The sequence below is a fragment of the Apteryx mantelli genome, chromosome 30 (assembly GCF_036417845.1).
Source record: "Apteryx mantelli isolate bAptMan1 chromosome 30, bAptMan1.hap1, whole genome shotgun sequence".
NCBI lineage: Eukaryota > Metazoa > Chordata > Aves > Apterygiformes > Apterygidae > Apteryx > Apteryx mantelli.
In genome coordinates this window covers 6,141,342-6,167,159 of record NC_090007.1, presented here as the reverse complement: position 1 = coordinate 6,167,159, position 25,818 = coordinate 6,141,342, and the positions used below count along the sequence as shown (strand labels likewise).

The following is a 25,818-nucleotide window of genomic DNA, read 5'->3' as shown; positions in this document are numbered from 1 at the left end:
GTGGGGACGGGCGATCCTCCTCGGTCTGTCCTGGGACACTGCTCCTCACTGGGCCTCAGTTTGCCCAGTTAACAGTGAGGATGGAGGACCCAGAAAGAGGGACGAGGTGGTGCCATAGCTGCGCACTGTCAGCAATGGGGTAAGACCCCGAGAATGGCGCAAGCACCAGCAGCACCCAGCCTGGAAGGGAAAATCAGCCCAGGGATCACCCAAAATTCAGCCCTGATGCAGCTGTCCTGTCGCCCAGCAGGAGGATGATGTTTTCCCCCTACAGCTGAGCCCCTGAACGAAGCTGCCTCCTGCCAGCCACAGCACAGCGCCCAGTATCTCTGCGAGAGGAGCCCCCCACTGCCCTGCTTTTTGGGGAAAGTCCCGGCTCTTTATTAATCATGACAAACTTTACATTTGCCAAGCCATCAGGTTTTGGTCCATTCGAGCAGCCCAAGCAGGCCCAACGCAGCCCAGCCCAACTTGGCTGAGTGCAGTCCGCAGACTTGTGCCACAAAAAGGCACTTTGGGCTTCGGCTAAAAGTCCTTGCAGCTCTTTTCCCAGGAAATCAGGGCACAGCAGCAATGTCCAGGTCTTGTTGTGCCCTATTTCCCAGCGTTTTCCTCACCTGTTGGTTTAGCGGAGGGGGGGTTTCTTCAATCCCAGTGGCTCCCAGCCAGCCATGCTGTGCAGTCCAGCATTGCACTGGGTTGTGCAGGCACCTGAGCTCGGTGTATGGGTGAAGCTTGTTTCCATGCCCGGTGGCATCTTCTTGCAGCATTCAAAGCGGAGGGAACGGAGCTGCCTCCTGCATGCGTTTGTGCTTGTCACCGTGCAGGGACCCACGGGTGAAATACTTATTCTTGGCTCTATTTTTGCATCAGACTCAGATTTGCCACACTTGCAATATGTGAACTCTCCAGCATCAAAGTCAGAGGACCAAAGCCACCACTGGCTCTCCGGTGTGACAAGCTGTATGAGCAGGGAGCAAAGAGACAGTCCTTGCTCCAGGGCTGTGATTTCAAGTAGCCACGGAAATCAGTGATTTTCACCAGCACAAGCCTGGCTCGTGGGTACGGGCAGCGCAGAGGTGGGGAATGGGCTGGGCAGCCATTGAAGGGAATAGGGGGCCCAGAAGGCGGCCAGTTCAAAGGGGAAGCGGTTATTTAACAACAACATCAGCAGAAAGGTGCTGGTCAGCCCCCTCCTCATGCTGGACTCAGAAATGATTTTGGCAAAGCCTGTCTTTCAGGGTATGCAGTGGCCTTCCCATCACAGCCAGCTGCAGAGAGATGCCTGTTGACCACCATCAGTCTGCTCCAGGCAGGGATATGGGTCTCGCTTGGGTGGCATGTCTTCATCGAAGGTGAGGTGGGAGGATGCTGCTGGTGGCCTCCCATCACGCCTGGCCATGCAACAGCTGGATGGAGCTCAGATCTTCTGCACGTAGTTCCCAGGGAAAAGGCCTTCCTTGCCACGGAGTCGACCTTTCCACCAACCGGAGATATCTGGAGAAGGGGTAAAGCAACAGTTCAAGGTCAAAACCATCTACACGATGCTGCAAACCTGAGTGCAGGGGGCTTGCCCAGAGGTGCTGGGGCAGCGATGCCCACTGTGTACCTTCCAAGATGATGTCGATGATGTCCCCCACATTGAAGCTGAGCTCGTCCACGTCCTGCCCCACGTACTGGTACAGTGCCTGGCAGCGCGGGGCAGCTACCTTGGGCTGTGGCTTGGGGCGCCCGGCTGGAGGGGGTCGCTGGCTCACGCTCCGCCGCCGTTGCATGCTGCAGGGTCAAGGACAAATGACATTAAAAGAGATGAGTGTAGGATATGGCGGGACATCACGCTGCACCCAGGACAGTGTGGTACACTGAGCCAAGCCCAGGGCTACATCCCCCTTCCAGCCTTGATCTCCCCCCACCAAAGTGCTGCTCTGTGCCTTCAGCTCAGCACTGCAAAGGGAAGGTCCTCTTAGTGCAGGCTTTGGGAGAACTGCTGTGAAGAAGACCCAAGGAGACCTCCCAGCACAGCCAGACCACTTGGAGCAGGTCCAGCTGGATGGAGCCAGGAGGGTGAGCTGGCCGTGGAGGGAAAAGTCAGTGTCCAGGGGCAGCAACAACAAGTGGGAGAGGTTGGGGCCGGTCTGGGCACATTGGGGGATGGTACCGTGACCTACCCAGCCACCCCCTGGTCGGGCACGTTGAGGAACTCCATGTTCTGCTCAGACGGGGGCCGCGTCTTTGCCTTGCGGCTGCTTTGCGCGGGCAGTGCTGCAACTGGTGGTCCCCGCAGCTGCTTCTGGTGCGCCGTGTAGGTGTTCCGCTGCGCCTGGCTGTTGCTGCGGGGGAACTGGGGTGCCCCATTCCTGCAAGCGCCTGGAGACCCCACCAGAGATGGTGTGTTATGGCAGCAGGGGCCACTGGGCCAGGCTGGGGTCTGCCCTCGGGGACCGGCTTCCCGGTGCTGACCCCTTTGGCACTGCCCTCACCTCTTGGCGCTGGTGGGGCACTTCGGGAGGCCGGTGGTGGCCTGTGGCAACCTCTGCTCTGCGTCACCCCCTTCCTTGTGGGCTCTGGGGGGGCAAAAGACCCGCTGTTAGGTGATGGTCCCCATAAGCTTCGTGAGGTCCCCAGAGATGGCTGGGGAGTGGGCAGTGGGTTGGCTGCCTCTTTCCCCAACGTGTCCAGTCTCCCCATCACATGAGCAGCAGCATGACCACCCTCCTGGGTGAAATGCAAGTGTGTGTGCCTGAGGATGGCGTGCCATGCCCGGGCACATGGTGGCTCACCCTGCCAGCCCCTTGCTGCCGCAGCCCAGCTGCCCTGGCACTCCTGACCCTCCCGCTGCCTCTCCCCTGCGGGGTGCCCCGGCACCAGCACTCACTGGAGTTCTTGGGGAGCCCGTCCCCGATGCTGACCGTAAGGGTTTTGCCTCCTGCTTTGAGGGTGGCCACGTCGCCCTGGCCTCTCCCGAAGGTGACGCTGCGGGTGCCGCCGCCGCCCCAGCCCTCCTTCTTTACCCGGAACTGTAGTCTGGTGGAGAGAGGCAGGCCATGAGGCCAAGGTTGGGGACCCTCCACACTGCTGTGGGGCTATAGGGCCAGCCCTCCACAGGCACATGTGGTTGGCCTTGAAAATTTGGGCCATGAGAGGAAAGGGTCAAGCCCAGTCAGTAGCGCTGCCCCCACTCCTTACATGTCTTTGAAGGTGAGGTGCAGCTTGCTGCGGGTGAGCTCCTCATAGCGTTTGCACAACAAGCTGATGAGCTCTGTCTTAAAGATTGACTCCAAGAAGTTGTCGGCTTCGTTCTCATGGAGGATGAAGAAGTCATCCTGCCTGGTGCTGCTCGGAGAAACACCCAAGAGGGGAAGTGTTAGACACCGGGCACAGGCAATGCTGATCACAACCAGTGCTGCTTGGAAACCAGGAGACCCCACTGAGTCTGGAGTCTGGGTCAACCCAAGTCAACAGATTTGGAGGCTGACCTAGTGGAAAACCTCCCAGGCCTCCGAAGCAAGGACGCAGCCAACCCTGCAGGGACCCCAGCCTCATGAGTCCCCTATCTCTTCCCTCCCCACCATGGTGCGATGCTCTGATGCCTTCATCTCCAACAGTGGGTTGGAGATCAAAGGATGGAGAAAGCCTGGGAGACCCAGGATGGGCCAGCACACCAGGCAGTCTGACCCCACTGGGGCTGCTGAAGACCTCATGGTCCCCTCGCAAAGAGCCTTGTGGAGCCACATGTGGTCATAGCCCTGTGCTAGGGGACGCACCTCAGCGAGACGCCGCTCACAGCCTGGATCTCCACCTTCTTCTTGAGCACTTCCTTGATCTGCCCCTTCTCGGGACCTTTCTTCACCTTCTCCCGGCCAATCAGGTAGAAGTACTTGGGGGTGAGGATGAAGTCTCGCTTGATGGGCTGGGAATGGGCAGGAGCAGGGGGTGAGGGACACGGGTACGTGAAGTGTATGTTTCCTGGGGGACACGAGGCCCACATGGGTCCCATCCAAGCACATCCATGATGAGTCATGAGAATGTGGCATGACTTGGACTTCCCCTGAGTCCCAGCTGGGTCCATTTACCTTAAATCTCCGGTCATACTTGGTGACGGAGTCAGCGAAGTCTATCCGCTCCCTCTTGGCCATGAACTGGCGCAACTCTGGCCGTTCCTCCATGCCCAGGTAATCACCCACAAAATTCCTGTTGATGCTGTTCCTCCTCCTCTCTTTGAAGTTGTAGAGGATGTTGGAAGCTGTGCAGGACCCCAAAGCCATGCTGGTCAGGCCAGGGCCCTGCCGGCTGGGCAACTGAGCCCGTGGCTTGGACCACTGGAGCTCAGCACTGGGAGCCTGCGGGGCCAAGCATCTCCTGGCCTTATAAATCTGGCTGCTAGAGCCGCGTGAGACATCCCACAAGCTGTGGCAGCAGGACGTGGAGCTCATTGCATGCCATAGAAGGCATCTGAGCTGTTTGAACCTTGCTGGCTTTTAATCACATTAATTGCTCTCAAAACCTTGTGTTGTGGGAGGGAGAGACCCCAGGCTGTGGGGTTTTCCTCTTGATTTTTCACTGTACATTTGGAGACATTGGGAAATGCCAGCAACGGGAGCTGGGTGGTGAACCACTGACCTTTCCCATCCTTCTGCAAACACTGAGCATTGGGTACCCCGCAGCAGAGCAGGATCCATCTCAAAACTGAGTCTCCTACTCATCTCCATCCCTTTTGGAGGCAATGAAATGGAGAGAGGGAGACAGAGAGGGGCTCTAATTTCTGTCCTATGGCCCCTGTCAGGGCTGGAAATAGTAGCAAGAAATCCACTCCCTCCTTTAAAATCATGGAGAAGACCCCAGGCATCCTGCTCTCCAGCCCCACATCACCCCCTCCTTATTAGCACTGCAATTAGGAGCTGGGCTGCTGGTCTCCTGCTCCTTTGGTGGCCAGGCCAGTAGGCAGCGATGGGGCTGACTCCAGCTGAGAGCATCCTTGCAGGGTGCTGCTCCTGACCCGAAACCACTGTCATTGCCCAGTTCCTGGCCTGGCTGCTGTGGCTCTGGCTCCACGGTCTTACCCTCTTCTCGCATCTGCTCGTACTTCCGGATGGCGATGTGTCGCCGCCAGGCTTTCTGGATCACCCGGGCAAAGCCGTCGAACTTCCGCTCCCGCATCTCTTCGAGGAGGAAGAGCTGCACGAGGGGACATGGGGTGCTGTGCCCAGCTGGGGACCGGGCTGCCTGGCCAGGATCTCCCTCCCTTCTCCCAGGTATTAACACCCCCTTCCCAAAAACACCCCAGCATGGCCCAAATTGATGCCCAGCTGGACATAGGGATGTCCCTTCTGGAGGTTGGATGGGTGCTGCTTGCTATGTGCCTTGGTGCCCCCCAAGACCCGTGCAGAGCTGTGAGATGACAGGCAGAGCCGGGCCACCTACCGATTCAGGGTTCTTGACAAACACCTTGCTCCGGCCCATCTGATACTGGTCTGGGTCCATGTTAACAGACCGCAGCAAGTGCTGCACGCCCTGGCGCTCATCCCCTCGCCAGGAGGGCCACGTCTCTGGAGTGAGGATGGCGTACCTGCCGGCAGAGGGGCCATGAGTGCGCGCCCTGGGCTCACCGCCCTCTCTCTGGGGCCAACCCCAACGGTTGCTCACCGTTGCAGGAACTTGTGGAAGATGCGGCGGTAGGCAAAACCTGCCCGGCGCACCCGAATGTTCTCCTTCAGCCCCAGGTACTCGACTTGGTGCTTCACCCTGTGGAGCCAAGAGTGGCAAGGGAAGCGCTCAGGGTGGGACAAGACTCTGCATTGCAGCTCCTGTGGAGAGGAACCGGCCCAGGGATCCACTCGGCAGCTCAATCCTTGTAAGAAAGCTGGACTCTGCCGTGCACCGGTCCCTGGGCTTCACAGGTGCCATGATGCAGAGGCCTCCTTTACCTGCTCTCCTCCCAGTCCCTGGGTTTCTTGGTCTCATTGGGTTTGATGCAGCGGATGTAGTGTGGCGTGCACTTCATTAGCGTGTTCACCAGATCGTTAGCCTGTTTCTGTTGCAAAGACGAACCTTGGCAGCGTTCGGAGGCTTTGCCAGGAGCCCAGCACCCTGTTGCTGCCCAGGGGAAAGGCAGCTGCTGTCCCGCAGCCTCCAGGACGTACCTTGATTTTGGAGCCCGCTGTGGTTGGTCGGCCCTTTTTGTCAGAATCCAGCTTTTCTGGGAAAAGCGTTCGGATGAAACCACTGAAAGGCAGATAACAGTGAGCGGGTGAGAGCTGATGGACTCTAGGAGGTTCGGCAAGCGCTAGGCCATCGCAAGAACCAGCTCCAGCCCCAGTTTCTGCTGCTGTGGAACGCAGACGTGAGGCATCAGTCTGCACTAAGCCAGATCCCTCCAAATTTCCCCCTCCATCCAGACCAGCATCTCTCGAATCCTGCTGCTGCTGCACCCGATGGGGAGGTGCCACCAGTCCCCGTGGGGTGAGGCAGGATGCTAGGCACTGGCCAGGGCAGGAGCGCGAGATGGTCCAAGACACAAGTTTTCCCCTCTGGCTTTGAGGATGCTGCACGCAGACTGAGCCCTCAAGGGATGCCACAGGGGACCGAGGCGCTCCCCGGACTCACTATTCACTGCTCTGCATGAGCTCAATCAGGTCGGTGAAGAGCACGTCACGGTTGCGTTCGCAGAAGCCCGTCACATCGTAGGAGACCTGGAGGGGCCAGGAGAGGGGGGAGCTCAGCCTGCCTGTGCCATACCCCCACCCCCTCCCAGTACCGTGTATGCGAGGGGCACCCATGTGCGGGGCGCGTGCTGTGTACCTTGCCTGCATAGTGGTGGATGACGAAGCCTGAGTTCCAGCTGTTGAAATGCTCGTGCGTCCCCACGGCTGCCTGCAGCTTCTGCAGCAGGGTCTGGTCGGCCCCTTCGCCGGTCGCATGCATGGTGGCGCAGACATCGTCCAGGACACTCATGATCCCGGGTGGGTTCTGGGGGAGGCAGCCAAGCCCAGGATGACCTGTGTGCCCTGAGCGAAGCCCTGGGAGATTGGGCAGGGCCCAGTCCTGTATCTGGCTTTAAATGCCCTGTGCTGCTAGAAGCGGCTTTCCTTTGAATTGCTGCTTGGGTTAAGGATGTAGAGCACCTCCTTGGTGCTGCTGCTTGCCCAAGGATGGTCTCTGGCTGGACTGGCTTTGGCCACCCACCACAAACAGCACCCTGTCTGTCTGTCCCTCCGGCGTGTCCTAAGCCTCCCCTTGAGTAGGAGACCCCACTCACCAGCTTGTTCTCGATCAAGTCGCACACCACCTTGTTATTGAAATACTGGATCTGGGTCCACTTGATGCCCTCCTGCACGTATTCCTCCTAGGGAAGAGCAGAGAGAGACAGGTGATGGCAGCTGTGTGCAGACAAACGGACATGGGCAGCCTTTCCTCTCCTGTCCTCTGCTCATGAACAGTGGTCACTTACAACCTCCAAAGTTCCTTGTGCTTGGGCTTTCTGAGCCAATACCTACAAAAAAGGGGTTGGGTCACCTTTTCTATCCAGACCAGAGACCTGATTTCTGGGATCTGCCAACACCTGTCTGCTCTTGCTGTATCACTGGGATCTGCCTGGGGTTGGGGGGTGTCGGGGTGCAGGAATCAGGGCTTTAGGCAACTTTCAGTTCCCCCCACCGCACTGTGCCCAGTCCCCTGTACCTGCTCTGCCTTGAGGGTCAGCTCTATGAAGATCTGCTGCAGCTTCTCATTCACAAAGTTAATGCAGAATTGTTCAAAGCCGTTTTTCTGCAAAATTGCAGAGGAGAATGGAAGAGGAAAAATAAGATAGGGCTGAGTTGGCTTCTGCCTCTTTCACGTCACCAGAGGAGAAAAAGGACGGACGGTCCCCAGCTGGACTTCTACAGAAAAGCAACCAGTACCTGGAATATTTCGAAGCCGTAGATGTCGAGCACCCCAATGCTGTACTCCTCATGTGGCTTCCGCATGGCCCGGTTAATAGACTGCAGGGAGAGACAGCCCAAACCCCCTTCATCGAGAGCTCCTGCCAGCTCGGCAGACTGTACACTGGAGCGGATGGCCCCTGCTCGTACCCCTTCCCTGACGGGCTGGTGTCCTGAGACACTTCACTCATGTCACCACCTCATGCCCCATTTCTGAGGTCATCTCAAGGATGTAGCCAGCTCTTCCCATCTCATCTGCTGTGCTCATGACCCAAGCACCAAGCAAAAGCTCTTTGTGCCTTGGCAGAGGATGGGGGTAGGAGTTACCTCCTGCAAAGAAGGGCCACGTACTACCTGACCAGAGCATCCCCATCTGCAGCGGGGCTGCAGGGGCACGCACCTCCACGAGAAAGTCGAAGACCCGCGTGTAGAGGCCCTTGGCCAGGGCATCCCGGGTGTAGGCCGCCTGCTCCACATTGAGGGTGACATTGATGGACTCTGAGCGACCACCCCACTTGCTGTCCATTTTCCTGCTGGTGATTTTGTCGTTGAGCCGGTCCTGGTTGATCCCCAGCAGGTAGGCAGGGAAGGCCAGCGCTGGGCAAAGGGAGGGTGGTCAGGGTGGACACACATCTTAGGAATGCTGCCTACAGCCGCTGGGGCTGCCAGACCCTCCTACACCCCGGCCGAGCCCAAAAGAGGAAGGGACAACTGCAGTCTAGCAACTAGATGTGGGATTGTGTCCTCCCTCTACTAAATCACTGCAAGGGACTGCCAAACAGGACTCCTGGCATCTATCCCCTACCAGTGACTTTCTAACTATGGTTGTGTCAATTCCTTGCTTACTGCCTCAGTTTCCCCATCTCTAAAGTGGGGAAGTTGCTGATGCCACCTCTTTCCTCTGCCGAGGGATATGTGCTATGAGAAGTTTGCGTTCAAGTGCAAAGGATCTCTGCGAGCATCTCCGCTTGTGCTGCTGAGTAAGGGGTGTCGCTGTACTCACCATCGGCATTTTCCACCTGGGCATAGTTGCCCTCTTCCCGGAAGCTGATGTTCCCGAGGTGGAGGATCCCCGCCACGATCTGCAGCACCAGTTGCTGGTCCTCTCCGCAGATGCCAATGACCTGCATGGCGTTCTGGGGGGGGGGGGGGGGGGCGCGAGGAGTCCGTCAGCCCGCACCTGGCCGCAGACGGCAGCGCCCAGCCTCGGGGAGACCCTGGGCACTCACCATGGTCTCGTGGAAGTCGCTGCGGTCGTCGGTGCCGTCCACTTGGTAGGTGTCTGACTGGTTCAAGTAGTAGTAATAATCAGGCGTCATGATGCCCAGGTTCTGCCGCTGCTCTTGGGATGCCCCTTCGATGAGCTGCCGGGTGTGGGGAGAGCGAACGGAGGCTGTGGTTACCCAGGAGCAGCGCCTGCGGGTGCCCACGCGCCAGATGCTGGTGCACCCGTACCTGGTAGTAGATGTGGAAGTTCCTCTCGTTCTCGTTCTGGCTCACCACCCGGGACTTCTCCAGCAGAAAGTTGGAGATCTTCCCTCCGTCGGGCTCGCCACCCCGGCTGAACTGGATTTCAAAGTACTTCCCCTGCCAACGGGACACATTGCCGCTCAGAGCCTGCAGGCACGGGGCTGTGTCGCCTCCTCCCAGGGTCCAGCGGAAACCCCCTGCCTTCGGCCCTGTTATCCTCTCCCCCCATCCGCACGCTAACAGCATCAGTGCTCCAGCTACCCGGCTCTGGGTATCGCCAGGACGAATCCAGGCTGGGACACTGGGGTGGGTGCTGGCCCTCAACATGACTTGGGCTCGCAGCACCCTGCCCCAGGGACTTACGAAGCGGCTGGAGTTGTTGTTCCTGACGGTTTTGGCGTTCCCGAACGCTTCCAGCAAAGGGTTGGACTGCAGGATGATGTCCTTCACATGCTGGGGACGAGAGGAGGGGACAAGGCTGAGCAGGGGGACACTAGGCCTCCCCATGGGGTCCCACCTGGGAGCACCCTGACTCGGAGCTGGCAGCATCCCCGAGGTCTCCCTACTCCCTGCCCCAGGGAGATGCTGCAGATGGAGGAGAAAGAGGGGCTGGGGGGAGGCAGAGGGACAGAGAGGGGATGGATGGAAGCAAAGCAGACGCCTGGCTGAGCATGGGAACAGTACCTGCACTTTCTCTCCGCCTCCGGACACTTTGGAGATGTAGCCCATGATATATTTTGCTGCCACTGTTTTCCCAGCCCCGCTTTCTCCACTGTGGAAACACCCAGGCAGAGGAGAAGTGAAGGGTGCAGAAATGCCCAGCCCAGGCACCAGAGTCGGGTCCCCACGTCCCCAGCGCAGACCGGGGACGAACGGCCCTGGGGTCGGGCACCACCGAGGGTCCAGCCCTGAATAAGCCCTGCGCCACAGCGGGGGGGCTCGTAGGGTGCTGGAGAGGTGCAAGGAGCCCCGGGGTCCCGGGGCCGGGTGATCTCCTGCCCAGGAGCATGCGCATATGGCAGGGGACGGGGACTGCTGTTGCTTTGGGAACATCCTGGGACAGAAATGGGGCCAGATCCCCCTGCCGGGAGCAAGGCTGGCTACTCTGGGAGGAGATAGTGGACTTCTTGTTGCTGGATTTGGGAGGGGGGGAACACAGGACTTTGGAGCCTAAAGGGGAAGTCTTGGGACTTGCCCCACATCCTGACCTGTTCCCTTGCAACATGTGACCGGAAAACTCCATTGCGCAAGGCTCAGTTCCTACAGGGAACAACAGCCTGTGGCAGCCGCGGGGCCGCAGCCCAGATGCCGGGGTCCCCCAGGTCCCCCCAGGGGTGAGAACCGCCTGTTTTCTTGCTTGTACAGCACTCTGTGCAATGCAGCCTTGGTCTCACTCAACTGAGAGGGGAATGGGCTGTGCGTCGGGTCACTGGGGAAGGAGGGAGTTGGGTCCAGGGGTCCTGGCAGCGTGGCAGCACCGAGACCCAGCTCTCGCCCTCGGCCGGCCCTGTACCTGATGATGACGCACTGGTTCTCCCCATCAATCAGCATGTTCCGGTACATGTTGTCGGTCAGGGCGTAGATATGGGGGGGATTTTCATACTGAGCCTAGAGAGGGGACATGGAGAGTGGTGCTGAGCACGGAGCAGCCTCCCCGCCACCACGGACAGGTTCCAGCTCCAAATCACCTTAACTCTGCCCACACACTGCCCGAGGGAACAAACGTGAAGCAGGGATGGGGCATATCCTCTCAGCACAGAAAAAGTGAGCTTGCTGGAGGCATTTGGTATGTTTTCTCAGCTCTTTGGTGGTGTCTCTCTGTGGCTGTTTTAACATCATTTGTTAATGACGTTACCACATTTGGGTTGCTTTTGCTTGTATTTATTAGCTGAATTTCCCAGGCCTGCAGATTTGCTCCTGAGTCTTGTTACTGACCCTAAACAGGAGCATCGGTCTGGTTTGGGAATGCCGATTCCTGCAGGACCCAAAGGGAGGATGGGACTGATCGTGGGAGAGCCCCCAGGCACTTGCAGGTAAATGCAGCACATAAGGCAGCAAATGAACCTGGTTCAGCTCAATGTCCCCTCCCTTCCCCGACCCCACAGCCTGCGTGCAGCGTCCTCACCGCTCCTTGGTAGAGCTCGATCTCCCGGTCCGTGAAGTAGGGCATCTGCTTGAAGGGGTTAACCGAGATGAGCACTGGCCCGATGTAGGTCTGAGAAGCAGGTTAAGGTCTGTCCACTGGTCTCCCATGTCCCCACCATCCCTGTCCCGCTCGCCACCCGCCGCCAGGACGCAGCCTCAGGGTGACGTTGGTGCAACAGGGCTCGACGGCACAGCCAGGCCAGGGAGCAAGGGCAGCAGCGTATTTGGGGGCTCCCTGCCTGCTCCTAACAACGGCACTGTGATACCACCAGGATTTTTATCCTGGGGGCCAGCAGCAGATGTGCTGGTTGCCATCGGCATTCCTGCCACGTTCCGAGCTCTTTGCTGTTAACGCTCAGTGTCATCCAGCCACGTTTTTTGCAACAGGAGCAGAGAACATTCCCACTCAACAGCCAGGGAAACTGAGGCACAGAGCAGCATGCTGCCGGTGGCAACCTCGCAGGGGAGAAACCGTTGGCTCCTGCCTTTGCTCAACACCTCCATGATGCCCTCCGCTTCCCTCCACCACCGGGCACTGCAGCCTGGCCTGGAGCACCCCAAAATCTCCCTCAGGGTGGAGGGGAGCATTAATGTATGGGGAGGGGGAAGAGAACAGCCAGGGGACCGAAAAGCAGGGAATTGAGCCTGCAAACAACGGGAACAGAGGCAGATGCAGCAGGAGGACGGGGATGAGTCCCCAGCGCTCCAAGCAGGAGCCGGTGCCTGGGCGGATGCTACAGAGAGGGATGACAGTATCCTGCACCATCCCCAGTGGGGTGAGCCCCTGGCGAGGGCAGGGACAGTTGGCCGTCCTGTTTTCAGCCCATGCTGAGGGTGGGAAGGGCAGAGGAAGAGGAGCTGAAAGGCGGGAAGAGCAAGGTTTTTGCAGGAAATGCAGAAGCACGGGGCGTTGAGTAACGGCTGGGCAGCGGGCTCTGCGCAGCATGGTGAGAAAAAAGGAAGGTGGAGGTTGTGTTTTTTCTTTTTTCCCTTTTTTAGAAAAAAGAAAAAAAAAGCCCAAGCCCCAACCCCAACCACCAAAGGCATTTAAAGCCCCACGGCTGCTCTAAGAGCAAGGAGGAGCACCACATCACCGCCTTCCCCGGACGGCACATCACCTTGTAAGGCCAGAGCTTCTTCTTCAGGGAAACCGCAGGGACTGTCAGTGGTGAGACCACTGCACGCGCCAGCCTCTCCCCCTGTCGAGCAGCTGCCCTAAGCCACTGCGTTGCTCTGCCCTGCAATTTAATGATTTTTTTCCTATCCCAGCCTGACCTGGCAGCTGCCAGGACTGGGAGCAGTGAGGAGCAGATGGATGCTGCAGGGATGCTGAGCCACTGTGGTCCTTGCTGGGGACGAGCGGATGGATGCTGCAGGGATGCTGAGCCACTGCGGTCCTTGCTGGAGACAAGGCTGCTCCTGATCCACCCCAATGACCATTGCAGAGTTTTTCTGCTTGAATTTGCCATCGCTGGAGGTCTCCGGTAGCGTGGAGGTGAAATCTCGGCAGCACTGGGAGGCTCCATCCCACGGCAAAAGGATGCAGCTCTGTGAGCTGCAGCTGTGAGCATCCCTGAGGGGTGGCACAGAGACCCTGACCCTGCAACTGTGGCTGGGGAGGGAGGACATGGCACCGCAGGGGGATGCCTGAGCCTGGGGGGAGATGGCAGCTTGGAGGGCCGTCAGCCTGGGGAACAGCAGGAAGAGATGCAAATGTGGCCATCAGGATCTGGCTCCCAGCAGGGATTTCACAGGGCCATGGGAATCGCGGAAGAAGTCAGATGAGGATCTTGGTTATGGCTTGCTTTGCAATCCTTGATGCGCTGGGACTAGAAAGGAGGGATCCAAGCAGCATCGCAGGGCACGGCAGGCCAGGCAATGGCCCATGGCTCTGCAGAGCAGCTCGTAAACGGGGTTGTTTTGTGTCAGCTGACAAGCTGGGACTGGGGTCGCCTGCCGTCCTGCCGTCTCATTGCACCTGCTGTGGGCTGTGGGCTGGGGCCAGCCGAGGTCTCTGGGTGCACTGTGGCGGTGGGCGCCTCTGGGGGGGGGGGGGGGGTCACACAGGCTACCACGCTTGTGCTGCTGCATCCAGACCGGGGGAGAAGATTCCGTCCTTGCCCCGGCGCAACATCCTGCTGCGCAGCACTGGTGGGCTCAGGAGGGAGCCGCAAGCTGGCGGGACCATGCTGCAGGCACCGGAGACGGGCCCTTTCCCCAGTTAATGATGAATCCCTCGGACTGCTCAGGGCTGCAGCGTATAAAGGGGTGAAGACAGCTTTGCAACAGCCACCTCTATTCCCCCAGGCTAATCCCAACCCTTCCCGGGACCAGGGCTCTCTGGAAGCACCAGGACAGCCCTGGGTTGACCAGCTCCCCTACAAAGCTCCCGAGTGCGGCCCTGGGAAGGATACAAAGATGTAATCGTCCATAAAGCGCTTCTTGAGGTTCTCCACGATGGCCTCCTCAGTGATCTTGGAGAGCAGCACCATGTCATCCACACCGCTCTGCTTGACGTTGTGGCTCTGCCAGTGGAAGCGCTCCTTGCTGCCCTGTGGGGAGACAGCGAGAGCTGCTGCACCAGGGTGCTCCCAGCACCGCGCGTGGCATGCAGTCGGTGCAGGGTCTGCAAAGCTCCTGAAAATCTGCTCTGGGGAAGCGGTGGCTGAGCAAGAAGCAAAACGGCAAAGTCCTGCAGGTGGGCCAGGATTTGCCCCACTGTGAGCCGCTCCTCTGGCCGAATCCTGCCTCCCTACACTGGGCTTGCAGGCTGAACGTCACGGAAAGGAGCAAACAGGGTGCCACCAGCCCATCTGCAAGATCACCCTGCTCGTTAATGAGTTAATGAGTGAACAAATTGCCACAGCGGCTCCGAGCAGGGAAAAAGCAATTGCTGCCTAGGCTCTGCCTGCAAAAATAACCCAGGGGAAAGGCAAAAATCTGAGGGCAGCCCATTGGTGTTTGCCTGACCTGGTGCACCCTCGGCTTGCTGCCTCCCCACTGCATCTCTACTTGCATTCGGTGCAGCCTCCGGGCAAAGGAAGCAGCCTAGGGCACAGGTGTGAAAGGTCCTCAGGCATCGTTTCCTCCCTGCCTGGGCAAATGCAACTACCTGCTTTCCGACTGTAGAGAAAAAAGCCCCGAAAGTAGCCTCACTCCATCCTTTCGTGACAACGGGGCGGAAGGAAAATTTAGCGAGCTGCAATTTAAAGCATTGCGGGGCTAGATAGGGCCCTTCCTGGGGATGGGAGGGGAAGATTGAACCTTGCAAATAAAAGCAAAAAAACCCCAAACAAACAACCCCCCCCCCCCAAGGCCTCTCCTCCTCACCGCTACAAAGGAAACTTGCTGCACTTGCTGCTTGGTGCAAAGCTGCAGCAAGGCACCCGCCTGGGCATGTAGATGGCACGCAACACCGTCGAGGGCCGTGCCAGCACCCGAGCGGGGTCGTGCTCAGCGCTGGCGGGGAGCCCCTGGGCCCCGCGCGCCGCCCTGGCATCGGGGAGTCCCAGCTGGCAGCCGGGGAGGAGACATGTCTGGCTGGAGCTGTCTTTGCTCCTCTGCGTGCCAGATCGCTGCCACCTGCCCCTGCGTTTCCTCTTTTCGCCCAAAGCGCGCCAAGCAACGTTTCACTTCTCTTCCCCTCGCCCTTGCCCCAGCCTCTTACTCCTTCCATTTCCCCTTTTCGGCTCTTCCCCTTTTGCTTCATTTCATCTGCCAGGCTTTAGGTTTTCAGGCCCTTCTATGTTCTCGCCTGGCTGGGTCGGGAAGCACCTCTGTACCCCCCCGCCTTTGCTCCCTTATTTTTGCTCGGCAGCCCCTGCTACCCGGCCTCGTGCCCCGAGGATGCTCCCTGCTCCCCCATCAGCTTTGCCTCTACGGGGCGCCGGGATTTAATGCTGGCCTCAGAGCTGCAACCTAAAATACGGTGCTCCCCCCACTAAAACAAAACGAAAAAAACACGAAGAAAACTCCAAATGCAACTCAAATCCCCCAAAGCAATGGAGCTGGACCCCGCAGGCTCCCTGCCAGGCTCTCCTCATCCCGGCGCCCTTGGGCAGGGGCACCCTGCACTGGTATTGCCTGTGGCGGCACCGAATTCAGGCAAACAGTGGCATTTCTGGTGTCGCAACCTCAGCACTTTTGAGCTGACATCCGTACTTCTGCCTTGCGCAAACGACTGCCTGGCGCAGCCCCTGCCCCGCGTCCCGCCGCCTCCCAGGCGTGCTCCCCAGCAGCGCCGTGCATGACCGCGATGGCGCCCCTGATAAAGCACCGCTGCAGGGAAAACTCGGGCGTTGCTTCGATGAGGGTGTTTGTGCCTGATTTGAGCTGGGCCACGTGTTTCTGCACCGTTTAGCTGAGCGCAAAGGGCTCCCGCGGAAGGGGGCCGGGGGCAGCCGACTGCCGTGGGCGGACGCACGGCTCGGAGCTGCGCTGGCTCCTGCTTGAGACACGGTACAGAAAACCCAGGTTTGGAAATATATGCCCCGACATGCAGCTGAGCAACCCCCACCCAGCCCCAGGGGTCCCCTTGGCCCCATGCAATAGCTGCGCGTGCTTCATCCAGGCTGAAGTTTGGGTTAATCATAGGCGGGTGATTTTTGTTGGTCCTTGGGCAGCGGGAAAGCTGCTCTGGGGCTGAAATCCCAGGGTGAGAGGCGAAGCGTCGCAGGGGCTCAGCAGCCTAGCCTGCAGCAGGACTGCCACGGGCGTCCTGCCGGAGCAGGGGGACTGCGCAGCCCCGACGCGATGCCATCCTGCCCTCTGCAACTGCACACGGGCAGTGGCACTTGCAAGCCCCGGGAGCTGCCTTGGAGGCGAAATCTGCAGCCGCACTGCAAAAAGGTCCTTTCTCAGCCGCTGCTGCGCTGGGCGCAGCGGAGACCTGCTTCTGGCCGCGCCAGCGGGCCCCATATCATTGCAAAACATCATTGCAAAACAGCATCTGTTTTTCTCCTAAACTCCGGTGCCCGCCACCGAGAAAAGCTGCAGAGGGCCCCGAATGGAGAGCAAAGACGGCCAAGGCTGGCACCCTTTTTTCAAGAAAGGGCAAACCCCAGAGCAGCCAACACCCTACAAAACCACCGGAAATACTTAGAAGAGCAGCACAGGGTATCGCAACGCCATCAGCAAACCCACGAGGTCGCAGATACGAGCAGTGCTCGTGGGGATGGGAAGAGCTGCCCCGGAGCCAAACCCCAGTGGGATTTGGGAATCTGGCTGCTTTCCCTGGGGAAATGGGATGAGCCTGGCGAGGGAAGCTTGGAGGGGCACGGGTGGGTGCTGCAAGGTGGCAGATGGGCTCGTACAGCCCCATGGGGAAGCCACAAAGCATCTTCAGGCCTCGGATGCTGGTGGGAAGGGGAAGGTGTTCGTGTCTCACAGGGGGGAGAGGGACCACGCCGTGGTGGGGGGGGGGGGGGCACTGCGCCGGAGCATCCTCCCACAGGGCGGCAATGCGGCTGGCCCTGCGGCGGCGGCGGGGAGAGGCCAGCAGCTCTGGTTCCCCTTTGCCGTGGTCCCCCTTCCCTGCTGGGTGGGGAGACGAGGGCTGCAAATGTGGCCGGAGCAGAGCCATGAGCCGGGGCACGCGGCTGCAGCCGCCCTGCGCACCCATCTCCATCCCTTGGTTCTCCGTCTCGGGAGGGGAAAACAAAAGCCCCATTTTTCCCCTTAACTATTTCTCTTTCATCTCTGGTCCTTCCTCTCCTGCCTGCCTGTCCCGGAGTGTCCCAGTGCCCGCGGGGACTTCCGCTGTGCCCTGCCCGCAGTGCCCCTCGGGCCTTTCCAGCCTCCCCGGCTCGGCCCTAGCTTCCTCCACCCTCGTTGGCCTGTAGCCAGCCCGTTTCGGGAATCTTCCTCTTCCTCTTCTCCTTCCTCCAGAGCAACTTCCAGCTCCGGACGGTGCCGTTGCCCTTGCAGCAGCCCCATCCCCTGCGCCCGGAGTGGGTTGCGGCCCCGGTTCAGCCCTCGCCGGGTCATGGGCCCTGCCACGAGCCCAGTTTGAGGATGGAAACTGGCACCCGGCTGCTGTCACCTCCCCGCACACCGCAGTGAAGCTGTTCAGCAAGGTACCACCGCCGGGAGGGCATCGCCGCCGGCTGGACCCACTGAGCCCCCCGCTCCTGCCGTGGCCAGGCAGTGCCGAAACCAAAGCGTTTCTCGGGAAGCCAAGTCGACAGGAACAAACCGGTTCCCTCTCCCGCCGGGGACCGCACAGACGGCGAAAGCAAAAGCACCTTTCCGCCAGCCCGGCCTCGCCTCCCTGAGCCCCCTGCACCGCCGGGAGGGCATCGCCGCCGGCTGCTCCCCGCAGCCCTGCCCCGGTGCCTCGCTCAGCCCCAACCCGGCCCTGCAAGGCTCCTGTCTGCTCCTCGCACCTGCAGGCAGTGGCAGCGGCGCGGGAACCGGGGCAGGGACAGGGTGGCCAGGGCCAGGATGGGCTGCAAGAGGGTGGCCAGGGCAGACGGCATCCCAGGGTTGCAGAGAAACCCGGGTGGCAATACCAGGGCATGCGGCCACCCTGGGGTGCAGGGGGACCCGGCCGTGCCCCGCCGCCCTGGTGCACTCACCATGGTGTTGCTGCAGCCTGGTCGTCCCGCGTGTCCTGCCCTGTGCCTGGCGGGGGGGGGGGGGGGTGTCCTGTCACCAGGGGCCCAGGACCATCCCCAGGCACGTCGCTGTGCGTTTCTCCCCCAAGTGCAAATGCAACTAAATAATTTTTTTTCCTCCGCCTACTTCCTCATTTAGTACCGAGCTGCTCTGTCGGGAGGGTGGGGAGATCAAGGGCTGCTTTCCTCTGCCGGGTGGGGGAAGCTTTTGGGGTGGCCCTGCCCCAGGTTCCCCACCTTGGCCGGAGACGGGTGCCGCTGGCTCCGAGGTTACCATCCTGCGGATGCAGGTAGCGCTGGGGCTCTTTGGTTTTGTCGGGAAGGGATGCTCCAAGCCCTTGCAAAACCCTTTCCCCCACCCTGGGTTGCCGGTTTGACATCCCTCAGGGTGGTGGATGGGTGCTAGGGGAGGCTTTGCTTTGAGGAGCAAGATGCTTTATCGGTCACTGCTTTTTCCAACTCTTTTCCAGCGTCTTTATGCCAGGCGTGGCCCCAGGGCCTTGCCAGGCCGGCCCTTGCTGTGGGGAGGCACGCAGGTGCCCCGTGCCCGGGCACACGCTGCAGCTGGGGCCATGCTTGCTAAAACAACTCAGCTGGAGCCATTTCGGCTCGACGGGTGGCAACTCGGGGAGCGTTTGCAATATGACGGGCAAAGGGTTACCGAGCCGGGAGCTGGGTGGAAAAAGTGCTCACGAGCTTTTGTATTGAACTGTTTTGCAAGGCCGAAGGTGGTGAGCACAGCTCAGCATGCAAATGCTCGGCAGAGAAAATATTCAACCTGGAGCGAGGTGCTGTGATCCAAACGCGGGCGATAAGCAAAGAAAAGCGTTACCGCTCGCAAGATATTATCAGGCTGCTCGGCGTGTCTCACGGCGCCCCCATTCCTGGACTGAAGAGACTTCAGAAAGGTCTCTGAGTTGCTCTTTCTTTCTAAGAAGTAACATTTCAGCCTCACGATTGGGGTGGAAAAAGACCAAAACTGGATACGAGCAGAACCCAAGGACGCGACGGAATTAAGAGCCTCCAAAATATATTACTGGAACAAAACGCCCAGAAGTTTTTTGAGACTCCTACTTGTTCTCTTTAAAATGAAGCTCGTGATTGCACAGCGTCCGAGTCAGCAGCTTTGGATGTCTTGCCCGGAGATGCTGAATGCCTGCAAATCCTTCAGGTGTTTGGCAAAATCGGCTGCTTAGTTCAGTTGGGGTCCTGAGGCCCCCTGGGAGAGTGGGGAACGAAAGGCTTTGGACAGATCTGACGCTAGGGCTGGATTTACCTGCACAGCACCAATGTTGAACCTGTGCTTGCCCTGAGCCATGCAGTTTCTGGACTCAAGAGGCAGGAATAGAAACCAGGAAATAAAATGAATTAAAATTGCTGTCTGCAGGGAGGGTGAGTGGCTGGGTCGGGCCTGAAATCTCTGCTAGAGCTGCTCATGCTGGGTCCCGGCGCGGCATCTTGTGCACATGCCAGCATGGAGGGAGACCAGGCTGTTGTCCTTGCCCTGCGCGTTCGCCCCCAAAGCTCAGCTTTTGGGAAGTCTTCCCAGCTCCTCCTCCTCTGCTCGGACATGTGGGTCGGCGCAGGGGAAATTTCCAAGCCTTGCGAATTCAGGAAGAGTCGGTGGCGCAGGAGCGATGGCGACTCACCGGCGGAGGGGGCGCAAGGCCATCTAGCGGGGAGCAACCGTCCGCATGCCACGGCCACCGCTGGCCTCTGGCCGCTGGGTGACGCTTGGCGGCTCCTGCCACCCGGCGCCAGAGTCTCGCGGCACCGCAGAGGCGAAGGCAATGCCGGCGTCGCTCACGCTCCTTGTGCCGTGGCGCTTTGAGACCCTCTCGTTTCTTGTTTAAAATAAAAGCCAATAAAAGCTTCTTGTTTGGGTGGTTGAAAGTGAAAAAAGGCAAAAGGAAGGTTCAGGAAATAGAAACACAACTGGCAGGGGCACTTTTTGGAAGAAGTTGGTCTTCTAGCAGGCAATGCCAACTTTGGGAGTTTCTGCCTCAAATAAGACATGAGCCAGCTCATCACCCTCTCTGCAACTTGGGGTCCTGCCTTGCACCCCTGGCCGCAGGCAAGAGATGTCTCCAACCCGCTCCAGTCCCTGGGGGCACAGGGAAAGCCCTCCCCAGCTGCCCAAACACCTCTTTCAAGGCAAGCACAAGGAGCATCTTGGTGTGGGTCGGGACCGACGACCACGGCTTGCCGGTCCCAGGAGCCCGGGCAGCACCCAGGGACCAGCCACCGGGGAGAAATGACACTGGGACCAGAACCTGCGCCCGGGATCGTAGCTACTCCTTTATTATAAATCATGCCGTTACGTCGCTCCTCCTCTGAGTTAGTACTTTAAACATTTTTCATTATATATATCTATATAAAAAGGTGAAAACACCCCCCCCCCCCAAATGCCATAATGGAGCATCGCACCAAGAAGGAAGACAAATTAACACCCGCTCACCAGCCAGTCAGGATTTGTTGAGCACCAGAGAAGCGGTGACTGACTGATGAGCAGGGGAAAAATGCACCTGGTGTAGTGAAGACATGGGGGCCGGCAAGGCAGAGGGGTTTGCTTGGGGAAAGAGGGCCAACCTCATCCCTTCAACCTAAGGATGACCTGCAAGGAGAACAGAACCGAGGGGCTCGGACAAGCTTTTCCATCTTTGTGATGCAGAAAGGCCTGAATATACTAATAACAATAGTAATAATAAAAAGCACATGCTTTGTACATTGGAAATTCAGGTTTCATCTGGCCCTTTGCTCCCATGGGCCATGTGGAGGCCCAGATTTTGCCTGAAGGGAGGTGACCTGGAGGAATTTCAGGCCTGCTCTTTTCCCATCACTGGAGTCTCCCAGGGGCAGAGGAGCAGGGTGGCACCTGGACTGGCACCCCAAGGCCATGGCAGCATGCAGCAAGGCTGCCCCAGGGGAAAAAGCACCTTTGGGGACAAAGCAGCCGTGAAGGCTGTCTTGCTCACTGGGGAGGGCCCTGTGGGGACCTGGGTTCATGGCTGGGCAATGGGGATGCTGTGACTGAGACTGTTCTCGTCTTGCATCCTCCCTTGCTTTGCTTCCTGCAGATTGGAACGTCTCTGACTCCCATTAAGTGACCATACAACCCCTGTGTGCCTGGGCCCTGACCTCGGCTCACGCTTCAAGATGACTCTGTAACAAAAATGATTGTAGGAAAAATTGGGGAAAACCCAAATCAAAGTACATTCAGAGAGTTTGACTAGCCCCCTCTCCTGGTGAAACCGGTGTTGCTGCTCTGCTCACCGCGTGGTCTGTTCTCCATCACCTGTTGCAGGTCCCAAGGCAGCAGGATGCAAATGCAGAAAACAAGATTCCTGCCCCCACCCTGCTCTCCACGGTGGCTATTCTCCGTCCATCATGCAGAAGCCGACAGCACCAAGCCACGCTCATCACCTGCGGTGGCTGAAATCTCCTCCCTGTGTCCCCTGGGATGCCCCCCAGGGAAATGCAGCGGCAGGCAGCACGCTCAGCCTCCCCAGAGACACCCCACGATGGATCACGATACCCCGTGATGCCTTCAGCATACAGGTACTGAACAGGGCGAGGCAGGAGCGGGGCTAATGGTACCGTCTCGGTGACCATCGGCTGGCGCCTGCAGGACCTAGGTCCACTACTAAATAAATAACAATGTCAGAATTTCAAGTAATGTCCTTATTGCCGCGCTCTGCCCAGCTTCTCCCTCTCCTGCCGTGGTGACTGGCTCCTCCCGTGCTTGGCCGTGGTGGTCTCTGGAGCGGCCAGCAGTGGTTTAACTGGGATCCTGCCATTGGGGTGCTCGGGAAGAAAGGGTGCGTGTCCTTGGGGGACGAGGTGGGGTGACGCCGGCTCCCACCGGAAGCACGACCAATGTCTGTGTTGGATCCAGGAGAGATTCCCAGGGGCGGAGAGGAAGGGCACGGCTCGGCTGCCCTCCGGCGTAGCTTTTGCCTTCCAGTTTTCCCACGGGGGTCACTTTGCTCTGTTCCTAGTGCCCCTGGCATGTTTTACAGCACATCTGTCGGAAGTAGGTCCGGCTGCAGAACTTGAACTTCAGGACGAGTGGGCAGTAGGCCACCTTGTTCACATCCTTGCACTCTGCACAGGCGACAGAGGGAAACAGGGTTAGAGACCTGCTGCGTCTGGGGTGCGGGGCCTCTCTGAGCACCCAGGGGAGAGGGGTTGTCTCAGCTCAGTTCTCTGCAAACTCAAGTTTTGCTCCCCGTTGCCCAGCTCCTGGAGACTGCCACAAAGCAGTAGGATGGATTGGTGCTAAAGAAGTGACTGACAGCCACACACTCTCTTTGCCAAAGTGCAGTCACTTCATTTATCATGGTCAAGGCACACCAGTGGGGCCAGGGACCAGAGGGGACAGCACTGGATGTCCCCACAAGAACCTGCCCCACAGCACAGCACCAAGATCCAGATTCGGGCTGTGCTGGCTCTGGTGTGCCTGTATGGTGTGGCCCCAGAGAACAGATGCACAGCCCTGTGGTCGGCAGGGCTCAGCGTTTCCCTCCTCAGCTCCTCACCTTCAGGGTTGTCCGTAGGTCCTGATTCACACTTGGTCTCACACTGCTGCATGCCGGGTGGCTGCAGGGTCTCCACGCAGTCGCTGGACGGCTGCCCGGTGTGAGCCAGGCACTGGACGGATCGCCTTTGCTGGCCAAGGCCACACTGCGCGGAGCACTGTCAGGGAACAGCACAACACGGAGCTGCAGCTATCGCTAAGCCTTTAATAACCCATGGGGAGCAGGGCACGGGCAGCCCTTAGGAGGTGTGAAGTGTGCTTGATGTGATTGTTCCTCCTGCCCTGCTGTGGACGCCGTGGCCCAACGGGAGGACCAGAGCCTCTGTGCAGCTCTGGGGGCCGGGATGCATGGCCGACGGTGCTGGGATGGTCACACTTGCAGCCGGCCCACCGCAGAGCAGAGCTGACATGAGCAGCGCTGGCGGTGGGTGCGAGCAGTGCTGGTATGAGCAGCATCACACACAGGCACAGCCGCTGGCGTGAGAAGGCCAGGCAGGGATGGCCAAGCTTGTGGTGACCGCCAGCTGTCCTTGCGGCTGCACACACACTGTGCGCGCATGGACTGTGGCCAGCCGCCTCTTTCTCTACCGCCATATCCCCACTGTTCCCCTCCGACCTGCTGTCCTGAGATGGCACCCCTGCCCCACCAGCCCAGCTATCACAGAGCCTGTAGGCTCAGGAACCGGCACCCTAAGGGCTCGGTCTGCTGCAGGCAAATTCGTGCCTGCTCCACTTGCACACCCAGCAAGGGCTGCCCATGTCCCAGGATCTCTGAGCTGCTGCACGGCCCTCCCCAGGGCTGTGTTCGCCTCCATCCATCCCTGCTGGCAGGTTGTATGGTCCCCAGGCTGTGACTGAGAGGGTCGAGACCCCATTCAGATGCATCCCCCTGGCAGGACACCCCTTGCCAGCTATCAGAGAGATTTGAAGACCCAGATCTAAGGGAACTGGTCCAGAAAGAGCCTGGGGATGCCAGGGAGGCTTACAGAGAGGAAGACCTAAATACCATGCGGAGAAGGCACCTGGCCCCTTTACCCCCATCGATCCTATCAGCCATACTCAGATGCTCTTTTTTTGACCCTGTTTTTGCCTTTTGAATATGCAGAACAGAGCAGAGAGTGCCTGGCAGCATGGAGCTGGCTGGAGAGCTCAGCCTCTCCTGGGGACATGGCAGGAGCAGCAAGGTTATTGCCAGCAGGGTATTATCAGATATTTATGGCACCATGCTGCAAATGCCGGTGCCTGGGCAACCCTCCAGCAGGCTGACAGCTGCCTGGGCAGGGTGCTGTAGGGACAGCCCTGTGTCACACTAACATGGTGATGACCACACTGAGAAGGACCCAGCAGCTCACAGGTAAAAGACTCAGGTGCGCTGGGATTTGGGGTGTGGGAGGTTTTCCTCTCCTGCAATAACACCACAGAAAGAAGTGACAGTACCTCTCCCCACTCGCCGGTCACCCAGCGCGGGGGTGGGCAGCGCCGCAGGTTGCACCTCATGCTGGTTGGGGGCTTGGAGCCTTCGGGGCACTGGGAGGTGGGCAGCGTTGTGCTGTGGTCACCGCTCTTGCAGAGCACAATGCGGTGGCGGAAACCTGGCCCACAGCTGGGTGTGCACTGCAAAGAGAGGAGATGCTCAGTCAGGATGTGCAGCGAAGAGCAGAGACAGGCATCACGGGCTCGCCCCATCAGTGGTCCCGTCCAGCCCATCTCCTTAGCTACAAGAGGATAATTGCCCAAGTTATGCTTTCCATGGGCAGCACCCATCACCGGCGCTCTGTGCTCCTAAGGGAGCCATCAGAGATGGCATCAGAGATGTCATCAGAGATCTGAGGACAGAGATGAGTGCTCACCTCTGACCAGTCCAGGGAGACCCACTCTGGGGGGCACGTCTGGTTGTTGCAAGGTTCAAGCATCTTGGGCCGTGGCTGGGGGCAGGAGGCATCATCCAAGGTCTTCTCCTCGGTGGTAGAGATCTTACGCTTACAGAAGACACTCCGTGTGCGAACGCCCTCGTTGCAGCTTCGGCTGCATTCAGACCAGTTCCCAATCACCCAGCTGGGGACAGGGAGAACATCAAAGCTTGCAATGTGCAGGGTGGTCCGTGCTTGCCCCTGTGGGCATGCAATCCTATTCCTGACCTGGCCACAGCCTCCCAGGCAGCTCTACTTGGACCACTGATCAACCAAGGGAGGATTCTGTTCTAAAGGACAGTGCTGAGTATCAGCTCAGTACCAGATGTGGAGGGCTCCTTTCCGCAAGGAGTACAATGACAGGGAAGATGTCACGCTACAGAGATGTTCCTTGGTTGACACACTCCTGTGTTCTGCACATCTCTGCAGAGCTGTCCCAGACAGTTAGCGTCACCCCGCCCTGGGGACTGTGGCAGAGGTCTCTGACTTGGGAAGGGGAAAAAGATGGGAAAACTTCACTCATCTCCAGGATTTGTGTCAAATATTATTCTCATCCTCCGCTTTCATACTGGCTTTTCCACCAGCCCACCCTCTGCCTGCTCCAAGCCGTGGTACTCACGCTGGGGGGCACGGTTCGGTGTTGCATGGCCTCTGCCTCTCCAGCATTTTGGTTTCAGGGCTACAGAAATGGTCAAAGACAGTTGAGCTGTCGGAGAGTTTCTTGCATATGACAGACTGGATTTGGCTGCCTGCCAAGAAAAAGAGGCAAGGAGAGAGAGAGAGAGTGAGAGAGAGAGCAGGCCTGAGGCTAGTGCTGAGCCAGGCTGCAGGTGCACCGTCCCATGGCTCCACTCCTGCATGGGCAACATAACAGAGCAGCCACTTGTCACTGCACACTGCCAAGCATTTCTATTCATAACCAAAGCTTCCTCTGCCTCTAACATCTCCAGAGCTGGCTGGCTGGGGTGAAAGCTGGTTACCCAGGGCAGGACCTTGCAGGGTTTGTAGAGAGGGGTAGGATCAAAGCATTGCTGGGATGTCACCCTGGAATAAATCTATTCTAACCTTTGCCTTGTGACACTTTCTGGACAAAGCTGGGGACCACAGCTGGAAGAAGAGATGAAAACATTATTCTCTGTCACTCCCTTTGCTGAGGCCTAGCACTCAAGGCCAAATTGGGGTCCCTAGATTTAAGTAGGAAACATTATTACACCTTGCTCTGG

General features: G+C 58.8%; 2 protein-coding genes across 2 annotated transcripts in view; both read right to left on the bottom strand.

The window, feature by feature from the left end:
- Positions 1-379: 379 nt before the first annotated feature.
- On the bottom strand, positions 380-18,142 carry MYO1F (myosin IF). The gene is made up of 28 exons (XM_067312886.1): positions 18,110-18,142; positions 13,949-14,086; positions 11,515-11,604; positions 10,903-10,997; positions 10,074-10,161; positions 9,753-9,842; positions 9,375-9,506; positions 9,149-9,283; positions 8,923-9,055; positions 8,320-8,516; positions 7,899-7,979; positions 7,678-7,764; positions 7,256-7,342; positions 6,799-6,966; positions 6,604-6,689; positions 6,141-6,222; positions 5,925-6,031; positions 5,644-5,742; positions 5,422-5,566; positions 5,061-5,175; positions 4,074-4,243; positions 3,765-3,910; positions 3,187-3,333; positions 2,876-3,024; positions 2,475-2,564; positions 2,169-2,367; positions 1,610-1,776; positions 380-1,497 (listed from the first exon to the last, which is right to left on the bottom strand). Exons 1-28 carry the CDS (start codon positions 18,110-18,112, stop codon positions 1,421-1,423), a joined length of 3,303 nt encoding a protein of 1,100 aa, XP_067168987.1. The 5' UTR covers positions 18,113-18,142; the 3' UTR covers positions 380-1,420.
- A 2,291-nt stretch (positions 18,143-20,433) lies between these two features.
- The window catches only part of ADAMTS10 (ADAM metallopeptidase with thrombospondin type 1 motif 10), a 62,379-nt gene continuing 56,994 nt past the window's right edge, over positions 20,434-25,818 (bottom strand). The window contains exons 21-25 of the mRNA XM_013944635.2: positions 25,215-25,344; positions 24,536-24,740; positions 24,123-24,299; positions 22,687-22,843; positions 20,434-22,252 (exon numbers count right to left, since the gene is read on the bottom strand). Coding sequence (XP_013800089.2) covers positions 22,143-22,252; positions 22,687-22,843; positions 24,123-24,299; positions 24,536-24,740; positions 25,215-25,344 — 779 coding nt within the window. The 3' untranslated portion in view covers positions 20,434-22,142. The remainder of the gene's footprint in view (positions 22,253-22,686; positions 22,844-24,122; positions 24,300-24,535; positions 24,741-25,214; positions 25,345-25,818) is intronic.

Excerpts from the sequence above, each read along its gene's own strand:
- MYO1F (XM_067312886.1), bottom strand. Across the intron at positions 9,284-9,374 it reads ACTTCCACATCTACTACCAG|CTCATCGAAGGGGCATCCCA; the intron begins GTACGGGTGCAC and ends CACACCCGGCAG. Across the intron at positions 5,743-5,924 it reads AGGGACTGGGAGGAGAGCAG|GGTGAAGCACCAAGTCGAGT; the intron begins GTAAAGGAGGCC and ends TTGGCTCCACAG.